A 23,550-nucleotide genomic window follows, 5' to 3' on the forward strand; every position below is an offset into this window, starting at 1 on the left:
TGGGAGTCTAAGCTACCATTTATGTGTTCAGGAATGAGCATTCTAGTTCGTAATTGCTACCGCTTTACCAACTCAATTCATGTGGCCACTAAGTTTACATGCAATCAAGAAAGGAATTAATCAGTTTAATCCTCACACATTGCGAGCTCACAATACTTAACATTTACTGTTGCTTTATGGCGTAGCTGGATCTGTCACAGGTTGATTCGACTTCAACTTTGGGGCTATTGCTCGTTCAGTTCTAGCTCTACCCATTGCAGGTCGCTTTCACAGTTGCAAATGATCAACCTACGTAATTTATGAAATTCAAACTTGATTGACCGAAAATTGTTGCCATCAAGTGTGTATACCGGTTACTCAAGTTACAATCCAAGCTGGGGGCTACAACAGTTGTGACAACCATGCTTCTGTGCATACTCAATACAACTATGATTTGAGCACAATGCCTCAAATGCTAGAACTGTTTTCTACTAATTCCTTTTTGATAGTAGGCCAATTTATAGTAGATCATCAATTCACTGGAGCTTGAACGGACACTGCTACTCCAGCTCAACATACTGTAGGTCGATCAAGCTCCAAACTAGGAGCTAGCCAAAACCATCTAAGAGCTGGGGCAAGTTATTGTCATATAATCATGTTCAATTCTGTTAATATTTGATCTTAATGCTCTATGCATCTCCATAATTACTTTTGTTAGTTCGTACTAACTCTTTCGTGCCAGCTCGCATTAAACTTCAAAAATAAATTGGGGATAGCTATCGAGTGCGTATACTCCTGGTTTCTTGACCTATGCTTACTCAAGCAGAACACTTACTTAAGCACAAAAGGTCCCTCGACCTATGCTCACTCGAGCAGAATGCTTACATAAGTGCTAAAAGGTCCCTTGACTTACGCTCACTCGAGCAGAACGCTTACTTAAGCACAAAGGGTCCCTCGACCTATGCTCACTCGAGTAGAACGCTTACATAAGTGCTAAAAGGTCTCTTGACCTACGCTCACTCGAGCAGAACATTTACATAAGCGCTAAAAGATCCCTTGACCTACTGGAGCAAAACACTTACATAAGCGCTAAAAGGTCCCTTGACCTACTGGAGCAGAACGGTTACATAAACACTAAAAGGTCCCTTGACCTACACTCACTGGAGCAGAACGCTTACATAAGTGCTAAATGGTCCCTGGACCTATGCTTACTCGAGCAGAACACTTACTAAAGCACTAAGGGTCCTAGACCTACGTTCACTAGAGCAGAATGCTTACACAAGCTCCAACACACTCACTGTTCCACTTGGACATGTGTCAAATTATTTCTCTCGTTAGATTGTTCTTAAGAAAACACGACCTAACGAGAAGGGGCTGTGTGAGGGACTAATATACACAACTGTATATTATATACGTGTCCAGCACAAAGCCATATCAAAACCTCAGCCAAGTCTCAAAGACCTGCCAGGTCGGGACAGTCGTTATAGCCATTCTGTAACAGCAACCATGCATTCATTTATCCCCCATTTAAGCTCATTCAAGTCCCACATTAAAGGGGATGGACCAAATAAGATCATGTGATATAAATGACGAAGGAAGGACCAAACGGTGGAGCTCCATGCTCACATTCTCTCCAACTCAATCACTCAAGATGAACTACGTCTGGCTTGATTCTAGTTCACTAGAGAACTGGATACGTAGGCAGTTCGATCATTCGAACTCAGTCACAACATCATTCTCCCCAAATTTCTTATACACGTGAGGTTCGCCCAATTAGAACCTTTACATATCCCATTTCTAATGTGACAGATAGAAATTTATTTGGCAATTTCGTTCACCAACGCGCTGCCAAACATTAGTTTCTATCCCAGCAATTGTCAAATTCTCGACCAAAATACTTAGAAATTTAGCAGCCACTCGCACGGGACAACTTTAGCCGTCCACATGTTGGACGGGTCAAGTTTTGTCGTCCAGAATTTTTTTATTTTTTTTAATTAAAAAATTAAAACGGATCGATTTTGTATGTGGGGCCCAAGATGTTGGAATGGACAAGTTTTGCCGTCCAGGACTTTTTCAATTTTTTTTTAAATAACAAATTAAAACGCGTTTTAAAAAAAAATTGTTTCTATTAGGAAGGGACAACTTTTGCCATCTAAAGCAAATTCAAATTACAACGGGACAAGTATTCCCGTCCGAAATAGAAACTAGAAATTTTGTGAAAATGTGTTGGTACTTAACATGATTATAACAATTTTGATCAACGAAAAAAGCTGATGTGTCACAATTTTTTTTAATAGCGCATTGATGATGCTCTTACACTTCTTTTGTTGTCCACGAGTAACTGAGTCCCCTAGTTCTACACGAAGGTCATACTTTAGACTCAATTTAATTTGGGTGGTGATATCTAAACCCACCATATATATTACTTAATCTTAACTACTTCAAAATTTTCGGCTCTCACCTACAGTTAGTGTTAACGATTCCGAACGGAATATCGAAATTCGTTGGATATTTCAATTTAAAAAAAAACCGGAAAAAACAACATAGGGTCAAAATATTGATGATTATGAAATTAGTTGAAATCAAAATATGACATGAATTGAAATATTGTGAATTTTGATTTTCCAGATTTCTGGAATTCCGATAATTCCAAAATGCCAAAGTATGTCTACAGTACTACAATAGTATTATAATATTTTTTTATGTGTGACTCTTGGTCCATTTTTTATGACGATTTTACCCCAAGTTTTTTTAATTTGATAATTGTTTTGCCCTAATTTTCTTTTATGACTGTTTTTCCCCTCTATTGATCATTAAATTTCATAAGTGCATAGCACACTAGCACTTGCATCAGACTAGTATTACATAATATAAACTCACATCTCAAAATTTAGGCTAGAGTGCTCCTAGATTGAACTCTACACCTACCTTCAGTTTTTTTTATTTGGGATCTCTTTTTATTTTATTGTTGTTTTTAGTAAACCACCTTCACTTATTTCGAATTTATTCTTGCTTCATATTTCCTTCTTCCTCCATCTTAAGTCTCCCACACATGACCACTCAACAACCACCAATAATTTCACATTCATAACCCACCACCATCGCCTCCCAAATAGGAAGTTCAACTCATCCAATTTCTTGAAAGTAAGAAATGATATAATCAATGTAAAAGCAAATATTTATTGTTAACCTAATTGTTGCAAGTTGAAAGAAGCAATATAAAGAAGGGAGGGGTTCTAGGGACATATCTTATTTTAACACGTAAACAAACTCAAAATCGTTAGGGCATTTATAAGTTTTGGATTAGGCTAATTTTTTGTAGATATGATTTTCTAACTATTCTAAACATTGTACAAATAATAAAAAAAAAAAAAAAAATCTCTAAACTTGCCAAATATAGTATCCAAAATGGTGAAAATGAAAGGTCTACAATTAGCCAAATTTTGTAAATTGTTAATTACACTTGGCAAGTTTGGAATTTTTTGATTATTTGTGACAATATTTAGAATAGTTAGGAGATTATATATACAAAAAATTAGCCTAATCCAAAACTTATAAATGCCCTAACGATTTTGAGTTTGTTTACGTGTTAAGATAAGATATATCCCTAGAACCCCTCCCTATAAAGAAATCACAAATCATAGGGCCAAAGATATGAAATCAGTAGCAAAAAAACACGCAAGTACAAACAAATCCTAAATAAAACATATTACCTTTTTTCTTTTTCTTTTATAACACACATCTTCATTGATTCTTCAATTGTTGAACATCACTATCAATAATTAAATTACCAAGAAAATTAGTAAACACTTATAACAAATTTTAAAATAAATTTTAAAATTGTTAAACACAAATAGATCTTATGCACACCCCATATGGATTGTGTTGTCCCTTCCAAATATGAAATTCGTCCTGTAACTTATAGTTGAAAGTGAAAATGTTGGTGGTGGGTGCATTCAATGAGTTGGGATGAAGGAGGAAGAAGGAAATATGAATCAAAAGGAATGGAAGGTAGGTGTGGTCGTGTGGAGTTTACTACAGGGGCACTTTAGTCTAAACATCAAAAAATGGGTTTATTAAGTAATAACTAGCATTCCGGCAGGGCGCCAATGCCCCGTTACATTCTTATTTGGTGCTCATTGTAAAAATAAAAATAAATAAGTTTTGTAACTTATAGTATAGGGGCTTATTTGTAATTTAGACAAAATATAGGGACTGCTATATAATTTATCGTAAAGTATACGGATGGATTGTTTTGTAATTTAAGTAAAGTATAGGAGTTGTTTTGTAAATTAAAATAGTTAGATGGCAGTTTCATAATTTGTTGATAACATAGGGACAATGCGCTAAATCAAGAGAGAAGTGTCTAAATTTTACCAGTCAAATGTCAATCTTACCCTTCCATAACATATCTTATTACATATCTACCTATTAATAATAATTGTAATAATAGAAACTGCATAGGGGTATTATAGATCTAGAAAAAGGCCACTGTTCACCGAACCATCCTCTTTAAAATAGTTAGATGTGAGTTTTGGTTCTGAGTCCAATGGCTCCCTATCCCCTTAAAAGTAGAAGCTAAAGTCAATAGATTCTACTCTCTATCATTAATTTCTTCTGTATATATACAAATGATTTTATTCTCTATCCTTATTTTACTCTATATATATATATAGAGAGAGTAAAATAAGGATAGAGAATAAAATCTTTTGTATATATACAGAAGAAATTAATGATAGAGAGTAAAATATGTTGACTTTAACTCACTTTTAAGAGGATAGGGAGTCATTGGACTCAGCCTTACAAGTTTACAAGCTACACAATGTTTTGTGCCTTAGAGGCCTCGACACAAGTTAGCTCTCCTTTTGCTTAGCACATCTATAAAAATAAAAATATATATAGTAAAATTTTCCTGTTAAAATTTGGTGATTTGTGCCTTTGAGGTAAATATATGACTATATGAAGAATATGTCAGAAAATATCAAAAAAACATTTTCAGCTCAATGCAAAAAATGAATAAAAGGTGACCAAAATCTTTGAAAATAAAAAAGAAAAAGAAGAAGAAATAGGAAAGGAGCAGGTGCTAACTAGTAATGTTAATTAGTAAAACTTTTGATTGATGATACTAGATATCTGGAGATCGAATCTCGCCAACATCAATGAGTTATCGGTCTCATAATCTCATATAAAACAGACTTGCCAGTGAAAAAAGCAAACAAACCTTCATTTTTTTTGCTAATTATTCTTAAGTAATGTTAATACGATATACTCTATGTGCTCTCATAATTTGTTATATCTTTCATACCAAACCTGAACTAGTGAACCCCTTAATCAAGTTTGTGTGAACAGATTAATGGCTATACATTTTAAGCTACAAATGAAAACTTAATCCGGCCGAACTATTGGATGTGTCTCATAAACTTTATTGTTACTAGTGTGTGTGCCTATGTATGCGTGGTTCTTTTTCATTTTTTTCTTTTTTCTTTTTTGAGGTAAATTAATTTGTCGTCAAATTTTTTAAAAACACGTTCTTGACATCTTTTGGGTAGCAATTAATGTGCATAAACCATAGCCAAGTTCAATCCCTTGCACTCACTATTTAAATCCATGCCCAAATGAAGTGGCGTGTTAATGTGTTATGTGTTCACATAATCACATATTGGGCCAAATCCTGTGTCCTTCCAGATTGTATTTGAGACTATTGGGCTTGGTATTTAAGCACTCAGCCCAACTTCAATCCTTTTCCCTTGTGCACGCACTATTTCTGTATTTCGGCAACCTCTCAAACAGAATACAGAAACCTTTTAGTCCACTCAACCATACAGTAGAGCTGACGAGTTGTGACTCCAGTCACCAACTAATGCGGTTTATTATTTTCATAACAAATAACCTGAGTCAATTGACTAACGGGCTTCAATTTTGTCCACCCTATAGGAGCTTGGCCCAATTTGTCTTGGACGTATCCCATTCAACTTTTCGTTAATCTTTCCAACACAAAGTGTTTGTCCAGGTTTTAGGTTGGGATTGTCGTTTTTCAAATGGAACATTTGCAAATGCTTTGTTTTTAGTCAAAAAAGATTTTAAGAAGTAAAGGACTTGTATATAGATGCGTGTCTTAAGTTCAGACTACAGAGTTTCCAAGGGAAACGAATTACCGCGGAAATGGTAATGAGTAGAGCAGCCAAAAGTCATATCTATTATGCAGCACGAAGTCGCAAATGTGGGACTAGAGATGGCATAACTTGATCCAATTACATCATTACATGGATTAACTTTATTGGGTGACATGGAATACGTAGACTATTGGACTAGGAGAATCATAGCCTTTCTAATACCATTTTAAATTTGGGGCATCCAACGTAAATAAAATCTGCAATGAGTGCAACGTCTAATGCTTCAAATTTCCAATTTGAGATAGAGCATATTGGTAGCGTGATGTTTCAAATTCCCAGTTTGAGATAGTGCATATTGGCGTTTTATGCCCCTCCCTTTTCCTGACAGAAATGTGCTTATAGAGATAGGCTACGACTTCGGTTTAGTTAGTACCAAGCTCATCAAACATATGAACGCCTAAATTTTAAAGGATCCTATCACCATTAACCAGCCAAGCCGATAACTTGTGTAGTTGTGCTTCAAAGACACACTAGATTGAAGAGCTCAGAATTTAGGAAATGGAGGGAATGAATGAGTTCGAACTTCGAAGTGATTTATGATTTATATACGTTTCCTCAGACATAATAAAAAAGTTTAGAATGAAATGATTTTATGTGCAAAGATAATAACATAAAGTACTCAAAATAGCCCTTAGCCCCACATGCTTTTCTACAAAATAATTAATCCACGATCTTTCATTGAATATGCGCAAAAAAGAATATATTCAAACAGGACTTCAGTGAAACAATGTGAACCAAGGAATTTATCTTTCTCTCTCTCACTGATATTATATGAATTCAATCTAAAGACACTTTTCCTTCACTAGTTTTTTTCTGTTCATTATTTTGGATCAATATCCAAGGTTTTTTTTTTTTTTTTTTTTTTTTGATAGTGAATATCCAAGGTATGGGTCTTCAGTCCCAAGTGTTTTCTTTGCTTATAGTTCTGCTTTGGTTCATACAAGAAGCTACAGCAGAAACATTCTATAACACAAGCAGTGTGAGAAGTAGTAAACAAGTGAACAGATGTAATTTGTTCCATGGAAGCTGGGTTTACGACGCTTCATATCCTCTATATGATTCATCGACATGTCCTTTCATCGATCCACAGTTCGACTGCCAAAAATACGGACGACCCGATAAATTGTACCTCAAATACAAGTGGAAGCCTTACACTTGTGAATTACCAAGGTACAAGCTAAGTACCAACTAAGACTCATGTAGTTTTAGTACCTCCTTTTCTTTTTCCTTTACAAGTACTACATATCTACACATCATTCTAAGTTTTTTTGGCGAATATTTGCTTAGTTATGTATTTGGTTTTAATGGGTCTTCTTGATGTTTGAATTGTTCTTGAAGGTTTAATGGTTTGGAGTTCTTGAGGAGATGGAGAGGGAAGAAAATAATGTTTGTTGGTGACTCACTTAGTTTGAATCAGTGGGAATCATTGACTTGCCTGATTCATGCTTCACTGCCAAAAACCAGGACAAGGGTTGTGACGACAGAAACCCTGTCTTCAGTTACATTTGAGGTGTGTTCCTTTCTTGTCCTTTCTTTCAGCATTGTATACATGGTGCATGTAACGCTTTGTCTTTTTCTTATTTTATTGTTTCTAGATCTTGTCATCTTGTCATCTTGTTATCTCTAGTGATTCTTCAAAGATATATAGTTTGCTCTTTTCATATTTGGACTTACGACTTAGAGATTAAACGATAGGAAAACAAGCCCATATCGATTATGTCCATGCATTTACATTACAACAAGAAAGCCATTAGTAGATGCATCCACAAGAGACTTGGTGAACTTGAGTTAAGTAGGCAATCATGTGGGGTTAAAATGATGAATGTGAGATTTGAAACTAACGATATTATGCTCTAAACTTCAATTGTGCTAAAAAAAAATGTGTCTATGAAAAAGGCTATGAAAACAACAGTTCTTAATGTTTTGCTAACAATGAGTGTGAAAGTTTGAAGACAATAATAAGTAGACAATATCATTTTTCTTCATAACAATATTACTTAAATATCTAGTCTGTGAATATATAAATGTTTCGGAAAAACAAATACTTGTATACCAACCAAAACAACGAGTACGATCCTAAGAAAGGCGACCTTAGCTCAGCTGATGCATTTTTTCCTCGGAATGAATCCACAGTTCCGCACCAAGGTACCAAGCTAAGGGTTTATTTGAAGGGAACGAAAGTACAAGTCTCAAGCAACTTTTCGGTTAAACTTTTGCATCATAATTTGGAGACCCACCATTGCTTTTTGTTCATGTGCTATTCATCCTCCACAATATACGTAGTTACCTTTTCATAACTGAAGGATCATTTAGGTATCAGGTTCATAGAAAAACCAATACGCACGGACCAATATATGTCTGAAATATTGTGTTGCAATCCCCTCAAAAAAGTGGTTCGACAGAAAATAGTATATAATATTGATATGTATGTGGGAAATGTTAAGAAAACACCTAGGGGGTAGGGAGCCCTGTACTCCTAGTGACCATGGAGTAAAATTTGCAAGATTGATTACTGATAATTATTGAAGTCCAACTTTTCTTAACGAGGGTAGGAACAGCCAAACAGTGTGTGGTGCTGGTGACTAAGTAGAGAGCACCAATTAGTGGAGGAAACATTCATGAGTGGAAAGTGCCTCCAGAAGATAGTACCATGTGGGCTTTGGGTAAAAAAGTTAAACACTTCACGTTCTGCACCTACCTATCTTCAAGTGTCAGAAATCAGAAGCTGGAATCTGCACTGCAATTTCGTAGTTGTCCTTGCAAATGGGGTACACCCCTTCATTCTGTGACTCTGCGTCGACCGAACAGAACTTTTTTCTTAAGAGAAGGAACTATTTGATTTTGGACCACAAACTCTCAATGTGGCTAATGGCCTACCTTTAGTCCTTTACAACACAAACTCTATACATGGCTAATGGCCTACCTTACTGGCTTACACACAGCATTGACCTCAATAATAAGTGCATTACAGCACTAGGAAATCATGTCATGTGGTGTAAAAAAGGATTCGACAAAGAGTCAAGAGTTCCAAGATCAGATTATCCGGTCAATCATCTAATGAAAGAAATAATTATAATTTAAACTCGAGGTTTCAAACAATAACATAGACTCATAGACTGTCCTTCTAAAATATAAATTGATGTGTTTTATCTTTTAAGCAAGGACTCTCTGCAAGTCTGCAACAACACCAGCATTATTCCATGTATCGTACAATGGTCGAACAAACGACCCACAAACTAAACTCAACAGACTATATCGTATAAAATGCATATGCCGCTAGTTCATGCTGCTTTAAGATGCATGGAAAAGCACAAATTCAAACGTGCCAAAGACAGTATGAACCTAGTTCAGCTAAGCTTTCTTTTTTTGTTGCAGGAATATGGAGTCACAATATTGCTTTATCGTACGTCTTTTCTGGTTGACCTGGTTCGTGAAAAAGTAGGCGTGGTTCTAAAGCTCGACTCGATCAAGGGAGGTAATGCATGGAAGGGAATGGACATGCTAATTTTCAACTCGTGGCACTGGTGGACCCACCAAGGGAGGACCCAACCGTATGATTGTTGTTCCCTAAAAGACTACAAAATCTCTTAATACTATGAACGTTGTTGGAAGAAAGTACTTTCATCAAATGGACTACTGAGTGACAATTCTGATGTGTCTTACAGATGGGACTACATGCAGGAGGGGAACAGGTTGTACAAAGACATGAATCGTCTGATTGCATTCTACAAGGGAATGACAACTTGGGCGAGATGGGTAAACCTATACATTGATCCTGCCAAAACCAAAGTCTTCCTGCTAGGGATTTCTCCCACCCATTACGAGTAAGCCATCAATTTCTTATCATATAAGACACATGACAACCTCATCAAATAGATCATTTCAACTGCTAATAAACTTGGGTAAACAAAACTTCTAAGACGGTCACTACGGTCACTGTATCAGAAAGATTGTCCTCATAAAATATTATTTATGACTTCTGACATCTCTTAACATTATCAAACTGAGATATGAATACTAGAGAATTATGGGTTGCTACTGGTAACTTATACTAATCCAGTGTCTACTAATGCAGAGGGAAGGACTGGAATAATCCATTAAGGAATTGCAAAGGTGAGATGTTACCAGTATCCGGATCAAGATACCCAGTGGGTCTGCCTCCAGAAGCTTTCGTGGTGAATAAAGTACGGAGTAGGATTAGGAAACCAGTCTACATGCTTGATGTGACAACACTTTCACAATTGAGAAAAGATGCTCACCCTTCCCTTTACAGCGGCAAACACAAAGGCAATGACTGCAGCCACTGGTGCCTTCCTGGATTGCCTGACACATGGAATCAGCTCCTATATGCTTCCCTTCTACTCTGAAGAACAGAAGCAATGCCTCTGTACTGTTTTAGTTAGTTATTTTTTTTATTTCAACTGAAGGAAAGTTTCTCATTTCCCTTTTTGAATATGTTTGAACTGGTAATAACAAGATCATCAACTGTAAAGTATTAACTGTGGCCTGAGATCGCCATATTCTGCCCCCTGTCTTATCGTTAAAAATAGATCTGTGGCCATGAAAAGTAAGATCTGATTAGGCAAGTTGTCCAGAACAAAAAAATGTACTCTCCAGCTTCCACCTATGTTATTTTCCATTTCTATGCAGTTAAGTGCTGGAGTTGAGCCTAGTCGATAGGCGATCTAGGCACTCCTAGGCTTGTGCCTATCCTAGTTGATAGGCGATCTAGGCCTAGGCTCCCCATTACCCTTGGAACCTAACCACGTGCCTCCAGGGGCAATCCACAGTCTGACCATATATGCGCAAGGTCTCTTAGATAGTAATTTGGGTCACCATATATACACCATAACAGAGGGGGGCTTAAATACAAAGTAAATCCCTCTTTAGCAAGGTATTGGATGTTATGGACCCAAAAGACAACCATGTCTATGCCAATATTCCAACTCAAAAAGCATCTCAGGCCTCTCATTCTAGTATTCTGCTGAGTCCAACAGCCATAATGAAGATTTCACTATACAAATTATTTCTTCAAGCTGAAGAGATTGTGTCTTAAAAACATACTTCCCTTTCCTTCCAACATATGGCAAGCATTTTCCTTAAAGTTTGTCAGTAGGTGAGAGGTGTTGGCACTTCCAAATCCCAATGCTGTTCATCAAGGCAACATCATCAGCGTCTCCATATCTAAAACTCTTTCCTAGAAAAGCTTCCATAGCGCTATTGAGAAGGAGCAGCCCTAAAATAAGTGGTGAATGTTTTCTTACTCCCTTCCACACATGATACATTGGTTTTTCATATTGCCTCTGTTTCTAAGATTGCTGGTGGTAAGTGTTCTCCAAGCAAGAATGTCCACATAAAGAAGCAAATATCAAAGGTACTGATTTAATCCAAGACCAATTGGCAATTTCAAGGTTCCAGTTAGCCGCCCTTTGGTTGATGAAGACTTAATAGCATAATTTGGTCAGTAGACTGAATTGGTGGAGCCCCAAATTCTTTTGTCATTGGTTTCTTGGAACTACACTTGATCAAGCAAGTTTATTAGCTCCACCCAAAATTTACCCAATCGATGAAGAAGAATGAGGCCTACTTTCCATCATGCACATTTGAATTCAAATGTTGAAGATAGCATCACGGTTGCTTTCAGATTGTGTTGCAAATACCTTATTGTATCAAAGCAACTTTTCGAAAAACTGGTATAGGAGCACAAAATGATCAAACATTATTAACAGGAATGATAAATTAGCACCGTGAATTCCAATTGTTGGGAACTTCAGAATCATATGTTTCCATGTGTCTTTGTCTATTCTTATTGTCCCTTAAAGCATACTATTTTTGCTTCTTCCCAGTTTACATCCTTTAACTTGCATGTTCACTATTACCGAGCAGGTCAGACACAGGACGAATAAGGAGTGGTGGCCTCAGGTTGTGTGGAAGCATACAATACAACCTAGACTACAGCTCTAGCTTGGAAAAATTTCCATGACAGAGTACCAATTGACAACTCAGTTCAGCAGAGAGGGTTTGATGATGGAATAAAGCATATTAGAAGTCTAGTTTATTTAGTAGTTTCTATTCTAGTAGGATTTTCCCGAACGAAGTGAGTCTTGGCCCAGGGACGCTTAAATGCAGTTGTCCCTCTGTCCGCTTCATCACAAACTCATTTTTTTTTCTCCACTGAACACTAAAACACCCCTCTCTCCAAACACCACCACAAATTCTGTTTTCTCTTTCCTCTTCTTCTTCGTTCGACTCCCACCATTTTACGCTATACTAGTTTAGTAGTTTCTATTCTAGTAGGATTTAGTTTATTTTAATTGCTTTCTAATTAGGATTCCTTGAGCTCCAAGGATTAACATTGTATAAACAAGGCCTATGGCCTCATAATTAGTTGGTTGGTTCATCGAAAAGAATAGTAGAATTCAGCCTGCTTCAGCCTTTCAATTCACATCAGTTAATATGGCTTCTAGGTGCTACCTATGTCATAAGGAACACCTATGTTACATGAACACGCCATATTTTGAATATAACCTGTTGTCAGATACATATCCACGTGTCCGTGTAGGACACGACACGGACACATATTGCATGTGATATACCTCAAGTTTTTATGTTTCACCGTGTCAGACACTTTGTATCCGAGTCGTATATGGACACACGTGTCGCTGTCACTGTCGCTGTTGCTGTAACTTAGAGAGTTAGAGGAACACAAAGACACCGAACACGTCATCTGGGATCGTCCCACCAGCTCTCAGAATATAGCCTGGTTATGTACCATATTTATTCTCCAACAGGACTACAATGGCATGCAGCAGGCCCTCACCAAAGGATCTTCATCAACCTCTTTTCTTAAGGCTTTGTGGAAAGCTGGGGTACTAGGAACAATGTGTAGAGGTGTGGAAAGGGAGGAACAAAGTGGTTTTTGAAGATCAAACATTTTCAAAGAACAAATGTAAACGCAGCATATGATAACGGTTGGTTTGCACTCCAATACTCTCTAAACAAACCACTTACAACTGTTATACACATGCTCAAACTCATGAAACTGAAAATCCGTACTAGACCATCTAAAGCAACCAAGATTCAACAATGCAAATGGCTCCCCCTCCTCCCCTCCCGCTCTCTTTACATTTCATTAAAATGAACACAGATGGCTCAGTAAGGGGGATTCTCAATGCTGCGGGAGTTGGGATTGTGTTTAGAGATGCTGCTGCTAGTATTCTTGGTGCTGTCAGAAAACGAATTCAGCCAACAAGAAGCTTCATGGCTGATCGCCATGCCATTGTCGAAGGTGTTGAGAGAGCAGTTACAAGGAGATATGTCGATCTTTGGATCAACATGGAGAGGAAGGACATCCCTTGGGATTTGCAGAGCATATGGTTTCAAGCCTTTACCCTCTCTTAACCATGTGATATTTCATCAACATGGAGAGGTGAACTTTGCCGACATTCTTTCCAACCAGGGAATTACACTAGGTCCTAATATCTGTGACCATTTTGTTGGTAGGTCTCCGCTTCTCCAGAAAGTGTAACTATTTTTCCCTTTGTACTTTTTTGCATTTTCCTTCATTAATAGAATGGTCACTTGTCTTAAAAAATTCCAAGGAATCCTTGGATTATTTTCCTGTGGTATTTGAAGGACCCCACCTTTATAAAACTGGAAACTAATTCTTCTCAATTAAGTGACTTATGAGGTCCCTAACTTGACCAAGTACTTATGAGTGCCTAAATCCACAATTGGAATCTCTAAGTCATAAACAAGTTCAAACACAGACATATTCACATAAAAGGAAATAAATCACCACTGTTACATCATAACTTGTAACATTTGATGGTACCCTACCTAATTATAGCCTTAAGGAGGTAAATTACACCACAAAAATCTGCTGAATTTCATAAATCTATCTGGTCTTATTTCCTCAGTCTATATCCAATGCTTGTCTTATCAAGTATCCTTACTATAAAATCTCTCTGGGATATTCTTAAGACTCTCTTAGGAGATATCTTCTTTACATATATGTAAACATAAAATACTGCAAGGCTTCCAGACATTTTGACCCTTTCTGGAACCCTCTAAAATCTATCAATCATTCAATCCTACCCAACCTCTTGAAAATTAGTTGTTAATATCAGCCAAGATATTAAATGTTCACATTGCTTCTAGATCCTATATTAAATGTTCACACTCCTTCTAGAACCCTTTAGGTTCTAATAGATATTAATGTAGTGTTCTAAATAAATTTTCTCGCTGGTGTTGTACCATTTGCTTCATCTCAACTTTATAAAAACTAAAGGGGCTTTCAGAAATGGTTGATCTTTACAAAGGAGGCAGTCAATAAAGGTTCAGCAAGAATCCAAAAACAACTTAAAAGGTGACTTCAAGGAATCTACGAAATGATTGCCCTAATTGCATAGAATAGTCACCTGTCTAAAAAGATTACTTGGGAATTATTTATTTATTTTCCTGTGGTATCTGAAGGACCCTGCCGAAGCTGATTCTTCTCAATTAAGTGACTTTTGAGTTCCCTAACATGACCAAGTACACTATCTCAATTGTGCCTAAATCTTCAGTTAGAATCTCGAAGGCAAAAAGTAGTTCAAACACAGACGTGTTCACACACATAAAGAAGTCTTAAGTAAAGAACAATTGTTACTCAGTATAACTTGTAACAATTTATGGCACCCTACCTAATTATAGCCTTGCAGAGGTAGATTATGCCACAAAGATCTGTCGAATTTCATTAATCTAGCTGTTTTATTTCCTCATTCTATATCCAATACAGAGAAGTTGCAGAAAAAAAACTCACCTCATGATTTATTAAAAATCAGACAAGAGGAAAGAAGCACTAGTAACCAACATAGACTGCAGCATTGACAATGTAGCAATCATCATTCTTGTCTCCCATTTCTTCTACTTGCACGCCACTTGAGCATATCAATCCACCATCAACAACATCAACATTCAGTATTTTCCCACTGCAGTGAAAAAAGAAGAGAAAAAAAGAGGCAACAAACTTCTTTAAGACTCCATATTTGAAAACATCTCGCACAAAAAAGACAAGACCTAAAAGTTAATTTAACGATGTGTTTGAATGCATTATGCATGGGAGAATTTTATAATTAAATTTCACTTTGTAATGGATAATTTTTGAGATATAGGGAATCACCATGACATTGTCCACACTCAATAGCTCTCATGGGAGGATTTGGATAAGTAGGGCATTTGATTAACTTCAGTGGAGAAAGTAAAAAATCAGGATGGAAATTTCCTATTTCATGATAATTTACTACAAAAAATAAGATTTACAGAATATAAATTTAAATCTTCATGCATCAAATACACCTCATAAACTATAGGGAATAATAATACATACTACATACAAGAAAATCCTTCAGCAATCTCCCTTATTTTAGTCCACTTCCTGAACACAATAGGGTGAAGTGGTCAAGTTCCACCATTCCATTCTTTGTAGAGCCATCTTTTTGGTTCATGAAATTGAATTTGAATGTGCTATGATCACATGATGTTCTTGTTTGGTTTCTAAGCTTATATCTTCTTTCTCATTGGTGGTAATGTTAATCTTCATGAAAAGGACATAACGCGTCAATGAAATACTTTTCTGTTTATCCAGTATTGGGTCTACTCATCCATAATAAAAAATGGATTCCTTCATAACTTTATCTTTCTCACATTTCATAAATGTGTATCCAGACCTTGAACAAGGACCTGATAAATTCACTACCACTTCAGCAAACACAATTAATGTCAGGTTACACCAAATTTTTCCTAAAATGTATTTCAATGACTGAATCAATATAATAGATTAATAGTTGCTAGACTTGTTAACAGACAAATCAAATCTTATCACGACTTCAACAAATATAGATATTGAAATTTCTCTTGATTTCAATATCTATATTTTAATTCTTTGACTCTGTGTCGACCTAACATAACTTTTTTTTAACGATATGGAACTATCTGATTTTGGACCACAAACTCTTTATATGGCTTATGGCCAACCTTTACAACAATACAACACGAACTCTTTATATGGCTAATGCCCCACCTTTACACAGTATTGACCTCAATAATAAATGCATTACAGCACTAGGAAATCATGTGATGTAAAAAAGTGGATTCGACAAAGAGACAAGAGTTCCAAGATCAGATTATCTGTCTAATGAAAGAAATAATCATAATTTAAACTCAATGTTTCAAACAATAACATAGTCATAGACCATCCTAAAATCTGAATTGATGTGTGTTTTAACTTTTAAGCCAGGACTCTCTGCAAGTCTGCAACAACACCAGCGTTATTCCACGTATCATACAAGGTCGAACAAACGACCCACAAATTAAACTTTACAGACTATATCATCCCCTAGTTCATGTTGCTTTAAGATGCATGGAAAAACACAAATTCAAACCTGCAAAAGACAGTATGAACCTAGAGCAGGTTTCCGAAATAGTGTAAAAAGAAGTGCTTTGAATCATTGCTATTTGACTCGGACCTGTTCTAAAAAAGTCGAGGTATTTCAAATTGTTTGTTGACACGGACAAAGTCAGAGAAAACCTCTGAAATGATTTCAGTATTGGACCTTGGACACATAATAGTTCCGAATCAAATCTCTTTAGAAAGAAGATCTTTTGTCTCATGGTAGCCTGCTCCAGTCCCCTTACGAAACTTTCGTTATTGGGTTAGCCGTCACTTCACATGTTTCTAGCGATTCACATGGCATCATCAAATGATACAAGTCTTGGATAAGAATCTACAACGCACTAGAATGCCCTTGTTGACGATCTTTTACTCCGACAGCATCTAAGCTTTCTTTTTTGTTGCAGGAATATGCAGTCACAATATTGCTTTATCGTATGTCTTTTCTGGTTGACCTGGTTCGGGAAAAAGTAGGTGTGGTTCTAAAGCTCAACTCGATCAAGGGAGGTAATGCATGGAAGGGAATGCTAATTTTCAACTCGTGGCACTGGTGGACCCACCAAGGGAGGACCCAACCGTATGATTGCCGTTCCCTAAAAGACTACAAAATCTCTTAATACTATAAACGTTGTTGGAAGCAAGTACTTTCATCAAATGGACTACTGAGTGACAATTCTGGTGTGTCTTATAGATGGGACTACATGCAGGAGGGGAACTGGTTGTACAAAGACATGAATCGTCTGATCACATTCTACAAGGGAATGACAACTTGGATGAGATGGGTAAACCTATACATTGATCCTGCCAAAACCAAAGTCTTCCTGCTAGGGATGTCTCCCACCCATTACGAGTAAGCCATCATTTTTTTTATCATATAACACCCATGACAACCTCATCAAATAGATCTTTTCACTTGCTAATAAGCATTGGGAGAACAAAATTTCTATGGAACCAAATGGATGACATACTGACTAACTTTTTGGTGAAGAAGATCACTGTATAAGAAAGATAGTCCTCATAAAACATTAGTCCTGACTTCTGACATCTCTACCATTATCAAACTAAAATATTAAAACTAGGAAACTATGGGTCGCTACTGGTAACTTCTACTAATCTAGTGTATACTAATGCAGAGGGAAGGACTGGAATAATCCATTAAAGGATTGCAAAGGTGAGATGTTACCAGTACCTGGATCAAGATACCCAGTAGGTCTGCCTCCAGATGCTTTCGTGATGAATTAAGTGCTGGGTAGGATTAGGAAACCAGTCTACATGTTGGACGTGACAACACTTTCACAATTGAGAAGAGACGTTCACCCCTCACTTTACAGCGGCAAGCACAAAGGCAATGACTGCAGCCACTGGTGCCTTCCTTGAACTGCCTGACACATGGAATCAGCTCCTATATGCCTCTCTTCTACTCTGAAGAAGAGGAACAATGCCTCTGTAATGTTTTACTTAGTCATTTTTGTTGGAAGTTTCTCATTTCCCTTTTTGAATATGTTTGAACGAGTAATAACAAGATCAGCAACTGTAAAGTATCAATTGTGGCCAGAGATGCAAAAAAAAAAAAGATCTTTAGCGATGAAAAGTAAGATCTGAATATGAAAGTTATCCAGAAAATAGTTTCTCGTTGAATGTACTCTCCAGCTTCCACCTATGTTATTTTTCCTTCCTATGCAGTTCAAAGCATAGGTGCTGGAGTTGAGCCTAGTCAATAGACAATACTAGGCACTCTAGGCTCGCACCTATTATAGGCAATGGGCCTAGGCTCCCCATTATCCTTGAAACCTATCCACGTGCCTCCAGGGGAACTCCAGAGTCTGACAATATATGTGCCAGGCCTCTTAGACAGTAATTTTGGTCAGCATACACTAAAACAGAGGGGGGCTTCAAAGAAAATCCCAATTTAGCAAGGTATTAAGGAAGTTATGGACTCAAAATACAACCATCTCTATGCCAATATTCCAAGTCAAAGAGCGTCTCAGATCTCAGGCCTCTCATTCTAATACCTGCCGAGTCCAACAGCCATAATGAAGATTTTACTATACAAATGATTTGCTCAAAGCTGAAGAGTTTGTGTCTTAAAACCATTCTGCCCCTTTCTTCCAACCATATGTTCCAACATATGGCAAGAATGTTCCTTAAAGTTTGTCGGTAGATAAGAGGTGTTGGCACTCCCTATGGTGTTCATCAAAGGAACATCATCAGTGTCTGCCATATCTCAACCTGTCGAACTCACATAGTGCTATTCAGAAGGAGCAGTCCTAAAACAAGTTGTGGATGTTTTCTTCCTCCCTTCCACACATGATAAATTGGTTTTTCGTATTGCCTCTGTTTCTAAGATTGTCGGTGGTAAGTGTTCTCCAAGCAAGAGCGTTGACATAAAGAAACAAAATTTAAATGATTTAAATGTACTAATTTAATCCAAGTCTTTTCGAAGGCCAATTGGCAATTCCTAGGTTCTAGTAAGCCGCCCTTTGGTTGATGAAGACTTAATAGCACAATTTTGGTCAGTAGACCGAATTGGTGAGGCCCCAAATTTTTAATCATTGGTTTCTTTGAGCGATACTTGATCAAGCGGATGTTTAAGCTCCACTCAATATTTACCCAATTGTTGAAGAAAGAACGAGGCCTACTTTCCTTCTCTTTTTTTTTTTATTGGCAAGCCTGTTTTAAATGAGATCAGTAACTCTTTGATGCTTACTTTCCATCATGCACATTTGAGTTCAAATGTTGTGTAATAGCTTCATAGTTGGCGTTCAGATTGTGTTGCAAATGCCTTACTTCATCAAAGCAACTTTCTAACAAATTGGTATAGAAGCACAAAATGACTAAACATTACTAACAGGAATGGTACATCACCACCGTGTATTCCAGTTGTCAGGAACTTGGAATCATATCTTTCCATGTGTCTTTGTCACTTTCTTATCGTCCCTTAAAGCATGCCACTTTTGCTTTTTCCCAGTTTACATCCTTTAACTTGCACGTTCACTGTTACTGAGCAGGTCAGACACAGGACGACTAGGGAGTGGTGGCCTCAGGTTGTGTGGCAGCATACATGCACCCTAGACTAACAGCTCTAGCTTGGAAAAGATTTCATGACAGAATACCAATTGACAACTCAGTTCAGTAGAGAGGGGTTAATGATGGAATAAAGCATATTAGAAGTCTAGTTTATTCCTATATTACATGGACACACCATATTTTAAAAATAATCCGTGTCAAATACATACCCATGTGTCCGTGTCAGACACATATCGGACACATATTGTATGTCATATGCCTCAATTTCACTGTGTTAGACTCTTCATATCCATGTCGGATGTGTGTAGATTTTAGGGTTATATTAAAAATCCCATTTTTCTATCAAATTGGGGTTAGATTTAACCTTCCTTTTTCATAGGTAATGATTGGAGTTGCTTTGGCCTTTCAATTCACATCAGTTAATCTGGTTTCTAGGTGCTACCCATGTCATAAGGAACAAAATGAAACCCAAGACCTCATTTGGGATTATCCCACCAGCTCTCAGAATATGAAATGGTTATGTGCCAAATTTAACTTCCAACATGACTTCAATGGCATGCTACAGGCCCTCACTAAAGGATCTTCTTCAAGCTCTTTTCTTAAGGATATGTGAACTGCTGTGGTACTAGGAACAATGTGTAGAGGTGTGGAAAGGGAATAACAAAGTGATTTTCGAAGATCAGACTTTTTCAAAGAACAAATGTAAGCGGGGTGTACGGAAATGGTTGCTTTGCACTGCAATACTCTCTAAACATACGACTTACAACTGTTCGACAGATGCTCAAACTCTCATGAAACTGAACTTAAATACTAGACCACCTAAAGAACCAAGATTCAATAATGCAAAATTGCAAATGGCTCCCCCTCCCCAACTCCTCCCTGCTCTTTTTACATTTTATTAAAATGAACGCAGATTGTTCAGTAAGAGGGAATCCCAAGTCCTGCAGGAGTTGGGATGTTTTTTAGAGATGCTGCTTGCTAGTATCCTTGGTGCTGTCAGTAAACGAATTCAGCCAACAAGCAGCTTCATGGCTGATTGCCATACCATTGTTGAGAAAGCAGTTACAGGAGATGGGTTGATCTTGGATCGAATCTGACTCCACAGCTGCAGTACATGCTTTTTCGAAGCAAGGACATCCATTGGGATCTGCAGAGCAGATTGTTTCAATCCCAGCACTCTCTTAACCGTGTGACCATTCTATCAACATGGAGACGTAAACTCCTCCAACATTCTTGCCAACAATAGAATCACACTCCTAATACATGTGAACTTTTTGTTGGTAGGCATCCACTTCTCTATAAAGTGGAGCACCCCCACTTGACCTACGTTAGATTCGACACCATGTAACAAGGTGCAAATCTATGAATTGCCATGGTTCCTGCTACCTACATTTTGTCTTTCATTTCCCCCCTTATACTTTTCTTATTTTTTTGCATTTTCTTTCATTAATAGAATAGTCACTTGTCTAAAAACATAACCGAGGAATCCTTGGATTATTTTCATGTAGTTTCTGAAGGACCTTACCCTAGTACCCTTATATATAAAACTGGAAGCTAATTCTTCTCAATTAAGTGACTTATGAGTTCCCTAACGAGATCAAGTACACTACCTCAATTGTGCCTAAATCTTCAGTTGGAATCTCTCTAAGGCAAAATGAAGTTCAAACACAGACATGTTCACACACATAAAGATGTCTTAAGTAAAGAACAATTGTTACTCACTATAACTTGTAACAATTGATGGCACCCTACCAAATTATAAGTCACTTAGAGGTAGATTACACCACAAAGACCTGTCGAACTTCATAAATCTAGCTGTTCTTATTTCCTCAGTCTATATCCAACGCTTGTGCTATCAAGTATCCTTACTATAGGATTTCTCTAAGATATCCATAATACTCTCTTATGAAATATCTTCTTTCTATAGGATTTCTCTAAGATATCCATAATACTATAGGATTTCTAGCTTGTTCTCAAATGCTTTCTAAGCTTATATCTTCTTTCTTGTTGGTGGTGATGTCAATCTTCATGAACAGGACAAAATGATGTCAATGAACTAGTTTATCAAGTAGTGGGTCTACTCATCCATATTAAAAAATGGATTCCTTCATAACTATATCTTTCTCACACATTCCATAAATATGTATCCAGCCCTTGAACAAGGACCAGATCAATTCACTAATCACATATGCCAACACATTTAATGTCAGGCCACCAGAATTTTTTTCTTAAAATGTATTTCAATGACTCAATCAATATAACAGTTTTGCAAGCCTTGTACATAATGAAGAATTGAAGATACTCACTATGGAAACACGGATTTAACCCGGTCAATATCCAAAGACTGTTGAACTGCCCTAGGGACTCCTAACTTAATTTGAAGCTTCATCTCTTCAAAAGAAACACCGGGAATCGAACCTGCACCATACCATCACCAAAAAAGTCCTTAAATTAACAATCACAAAACAACTAAATTCTAATCTACTTAACTTAATCACAAAAAAATATACCTCTTCTAAAAGCTGGAATTGAGTTAGAAGAAATAGCATCTTTACAAGCTCGCATTGCAGCAACAGTAATATCTTGCCTAAGAACATGAAAAAAAAAACTAGTACAAACAATAAACTAGTACAAGATAGACAGAAAGAGAAAAAGAAACGTACCCATGTTGATCATAGCCAACACCCATCTCTACAAACAAGAGTTTCATCGTTGGGTCAACGCCGCCAACACCAGTGCTAGTACTACTCTGCATGGTTTTTGTTGGTTTAAGTTTTGAAAAATGAGGAAGGGGTTGTTTAGAAAGAGATGAGGTTGTTAGATATTGTGGTTTGATAAGTGAAAGAGAAGGGAGAGATTGTGAAGAAGAAGAAGAAGGAAGGAAGAAAGAGTTGAGAAGAAGAAAAGATGCTGTCATTTTTTCATTACAGTTATATTAGTTAAGTTTTTTCTGGTTTGTGACTTTGTGGAAGTCAAAGTTTCGGCTTCTCAACAGTTTAATACGGAATATGTGATATATTTCAACATGCATACATGGGCCTCACTGTGGACTGTATTTGGGCTTAAAGCCCATGATGGCTTCTACTACTAGGCACTAGCTATAACGTTCTCACTTTCCAAAACATAATTAAGAAAAATATTAACACATTATTCGATAAACAAACGAAACATTTCGTTGAGAAGGTCATGAAAATTAATTTCAAGTTATATTACAAAGTCATAATATTAGATCAGATTAGTGTCACAAATGCATGGGATTTGAATAAACAAATGAGAAAGTAATCAGTTATAAACAGGGCATATTTATCGAAAGGTGACTTATCAAGTTATCACACACAAGTGCAGAGATTAGTCATCACCAGCCGGACATATAATGAGGAAATTCCGAAATACAATTTGCAGATGGCGAGGACCGCATCTGAAGACCATGGGGGAACACAATTCTGATAACACCCGAAATCATGAAAATAAATTTGAATTACAATTTTATTTTATTTTTTTTTGGAGGGGGACACAATTCTGATAATGTTGGTGAGAAATGAAATATATTGGAGAGCATATAATCTGGTTTGACATTAGTACATATTTAGTATTTACAATTATGACTTATGAATGGTTATACTACTTCTCTCATACAATTGGGCGTGGTTAATAAGAGCGTACATAGCTCAATCGAACCACTTGAAGACCCAAACAGAAGTTCCTAGCTTGTTGGCCCCCCTCTTCTAACACCATAATTTATTTGAGCAACTACACGTACATTTGTGTCAAGGTATCACAAACAACCACGCTCCTTCCTGAGGTGACAAAGTAATAATTACAACAAATATCAGCATCATCAAAATAATTGAAGGATGAGACAACTTGATTCACTTACAATTAGCTTCAACAAAAGTCATACAACAACAGAGAACTTAATTAAAAGACCACAAACATATT

The 23,550-nt window shown here is 36.9% G+C and overlaps 2 protein-coding genes across 2 annotated transcripts; one reads left to right on the forward strand and one right to left on the reverse strand.

Moving 5' to 3' along the window:
• Positions 1–6,836: 6,836 nt before the first annotated feature.
• On the forward strand, positions 6,837–10,682 carry LOC147476965 (protein trichome birefringence-like 39). Its single transcript, XM_086582041.1, has 5 exons — positions 6,837–7,322; positions 7,491–7,662; positions 9,528–9,703; positions 9,818–9,976; positions 10,228–10,682. Exons 1-5 carry the CDS (start codon positions 7,039–7,041, stop codon positions 10,517–10,519), a joined length of 1,083 nt encoding a protein of 360 aa, XP_086438167.1. The 5' UTR covers positions 6,837–7,038; the 3' UTR covers positions 10,520–10,682.
• Positions 10,683–14,780: 4,098 nt separating this feature from the next.
• Positions 14,781–22,567, reverse strand: LOC147476966 (50S ribosomal protein L34). Its single transcript, XM_086582042.1, has 4 exons — positions 22,275–22,567; positions 22,122–22,198; positions 21,918–22,029; positions 14,781–15,124 (listed from the first exon to the last, which is right to left on the reverse strand). The coding sequence occupies exons 1-4, from the start codon at positions 22,526–22,528 to the stop codon at positions 14,995–14,997; spliced, it is 573 nt and encodes a 190-aa protein (XP_086438168.1). The 5' UTR covers positions 22,529–22,567; the 3' UTR covers positions 14,781–14,994.
• Positions 22,568–23,550: the final 983 nt, after the last annotated feature.

This window comes from Coptis chinensis, chromosome 9 (genome assembly GCF_015680905.1).
Source record: "Coptis chinensis isolate HL-2020 chromosome 9, ASM1568090v1, whole genome shotgun sequence".
In the NCBI taxonomy this organism is placed as follows: domain Eukaryota; kingdom Viridiplantae; phylum Streptophyta; class Magnoliopsida; order Ranunculales; family Ranunculaceae; genus Coptis; species Coptis chinensis.

What these genes read in the sequence shown, in the direction of transcription:
- LOC147476966 (XM_086582042.1), bottom strand. Translation starts at nt 22,528, where the DNA reads ATGACAGCATCTTTTCTTCTTCTCAACTCTTTCTTCCTTCCTTCTTCT. An exon ending in GTTGGCTATGATCAACATGG is followed by an intron (nt 22,199 to 22,274) that starts GTACGTTTCTTT and finishes TCATGTTCTTAG; the next exon opens with GCAAGATATTACTGTTGCTG. An exon ending in AATTCCAGCTTTTAGAAGAG is followed by an intron (nt 22,030 to 22,121) that starts GTATATTTTTTT and finishes GGTATGGTGCAG; the next exon opens with GTTCGATTCCCGGTGTTTCT.
- LOC147476965 (XM_086582041.1), top strand. Translation starts at nt 7,039, where the DNA reads ATGGGTCTTCAGTCCCAAGTGTTTTCTTTGCTTATAGTTCTGCTTTGG. An exon ending in TGTCTTCAGTTACATTTGAG is followed by an intron (nt 7,663 to 9,527) that starts GTGTGTTCCTTT and finishes TTTTTGTTGCAG; the next exon opens with GAATATGGAGTCACAATATT. An exon ending in CACCAAGGGAGGACCCAACC is followed by an intron (nt 9,704 to 9,817) that starts GTATGATTGTTG and finishes TGTGTCTTACAG; the next exon opens with ATGGGACTACATGCAGGAGG.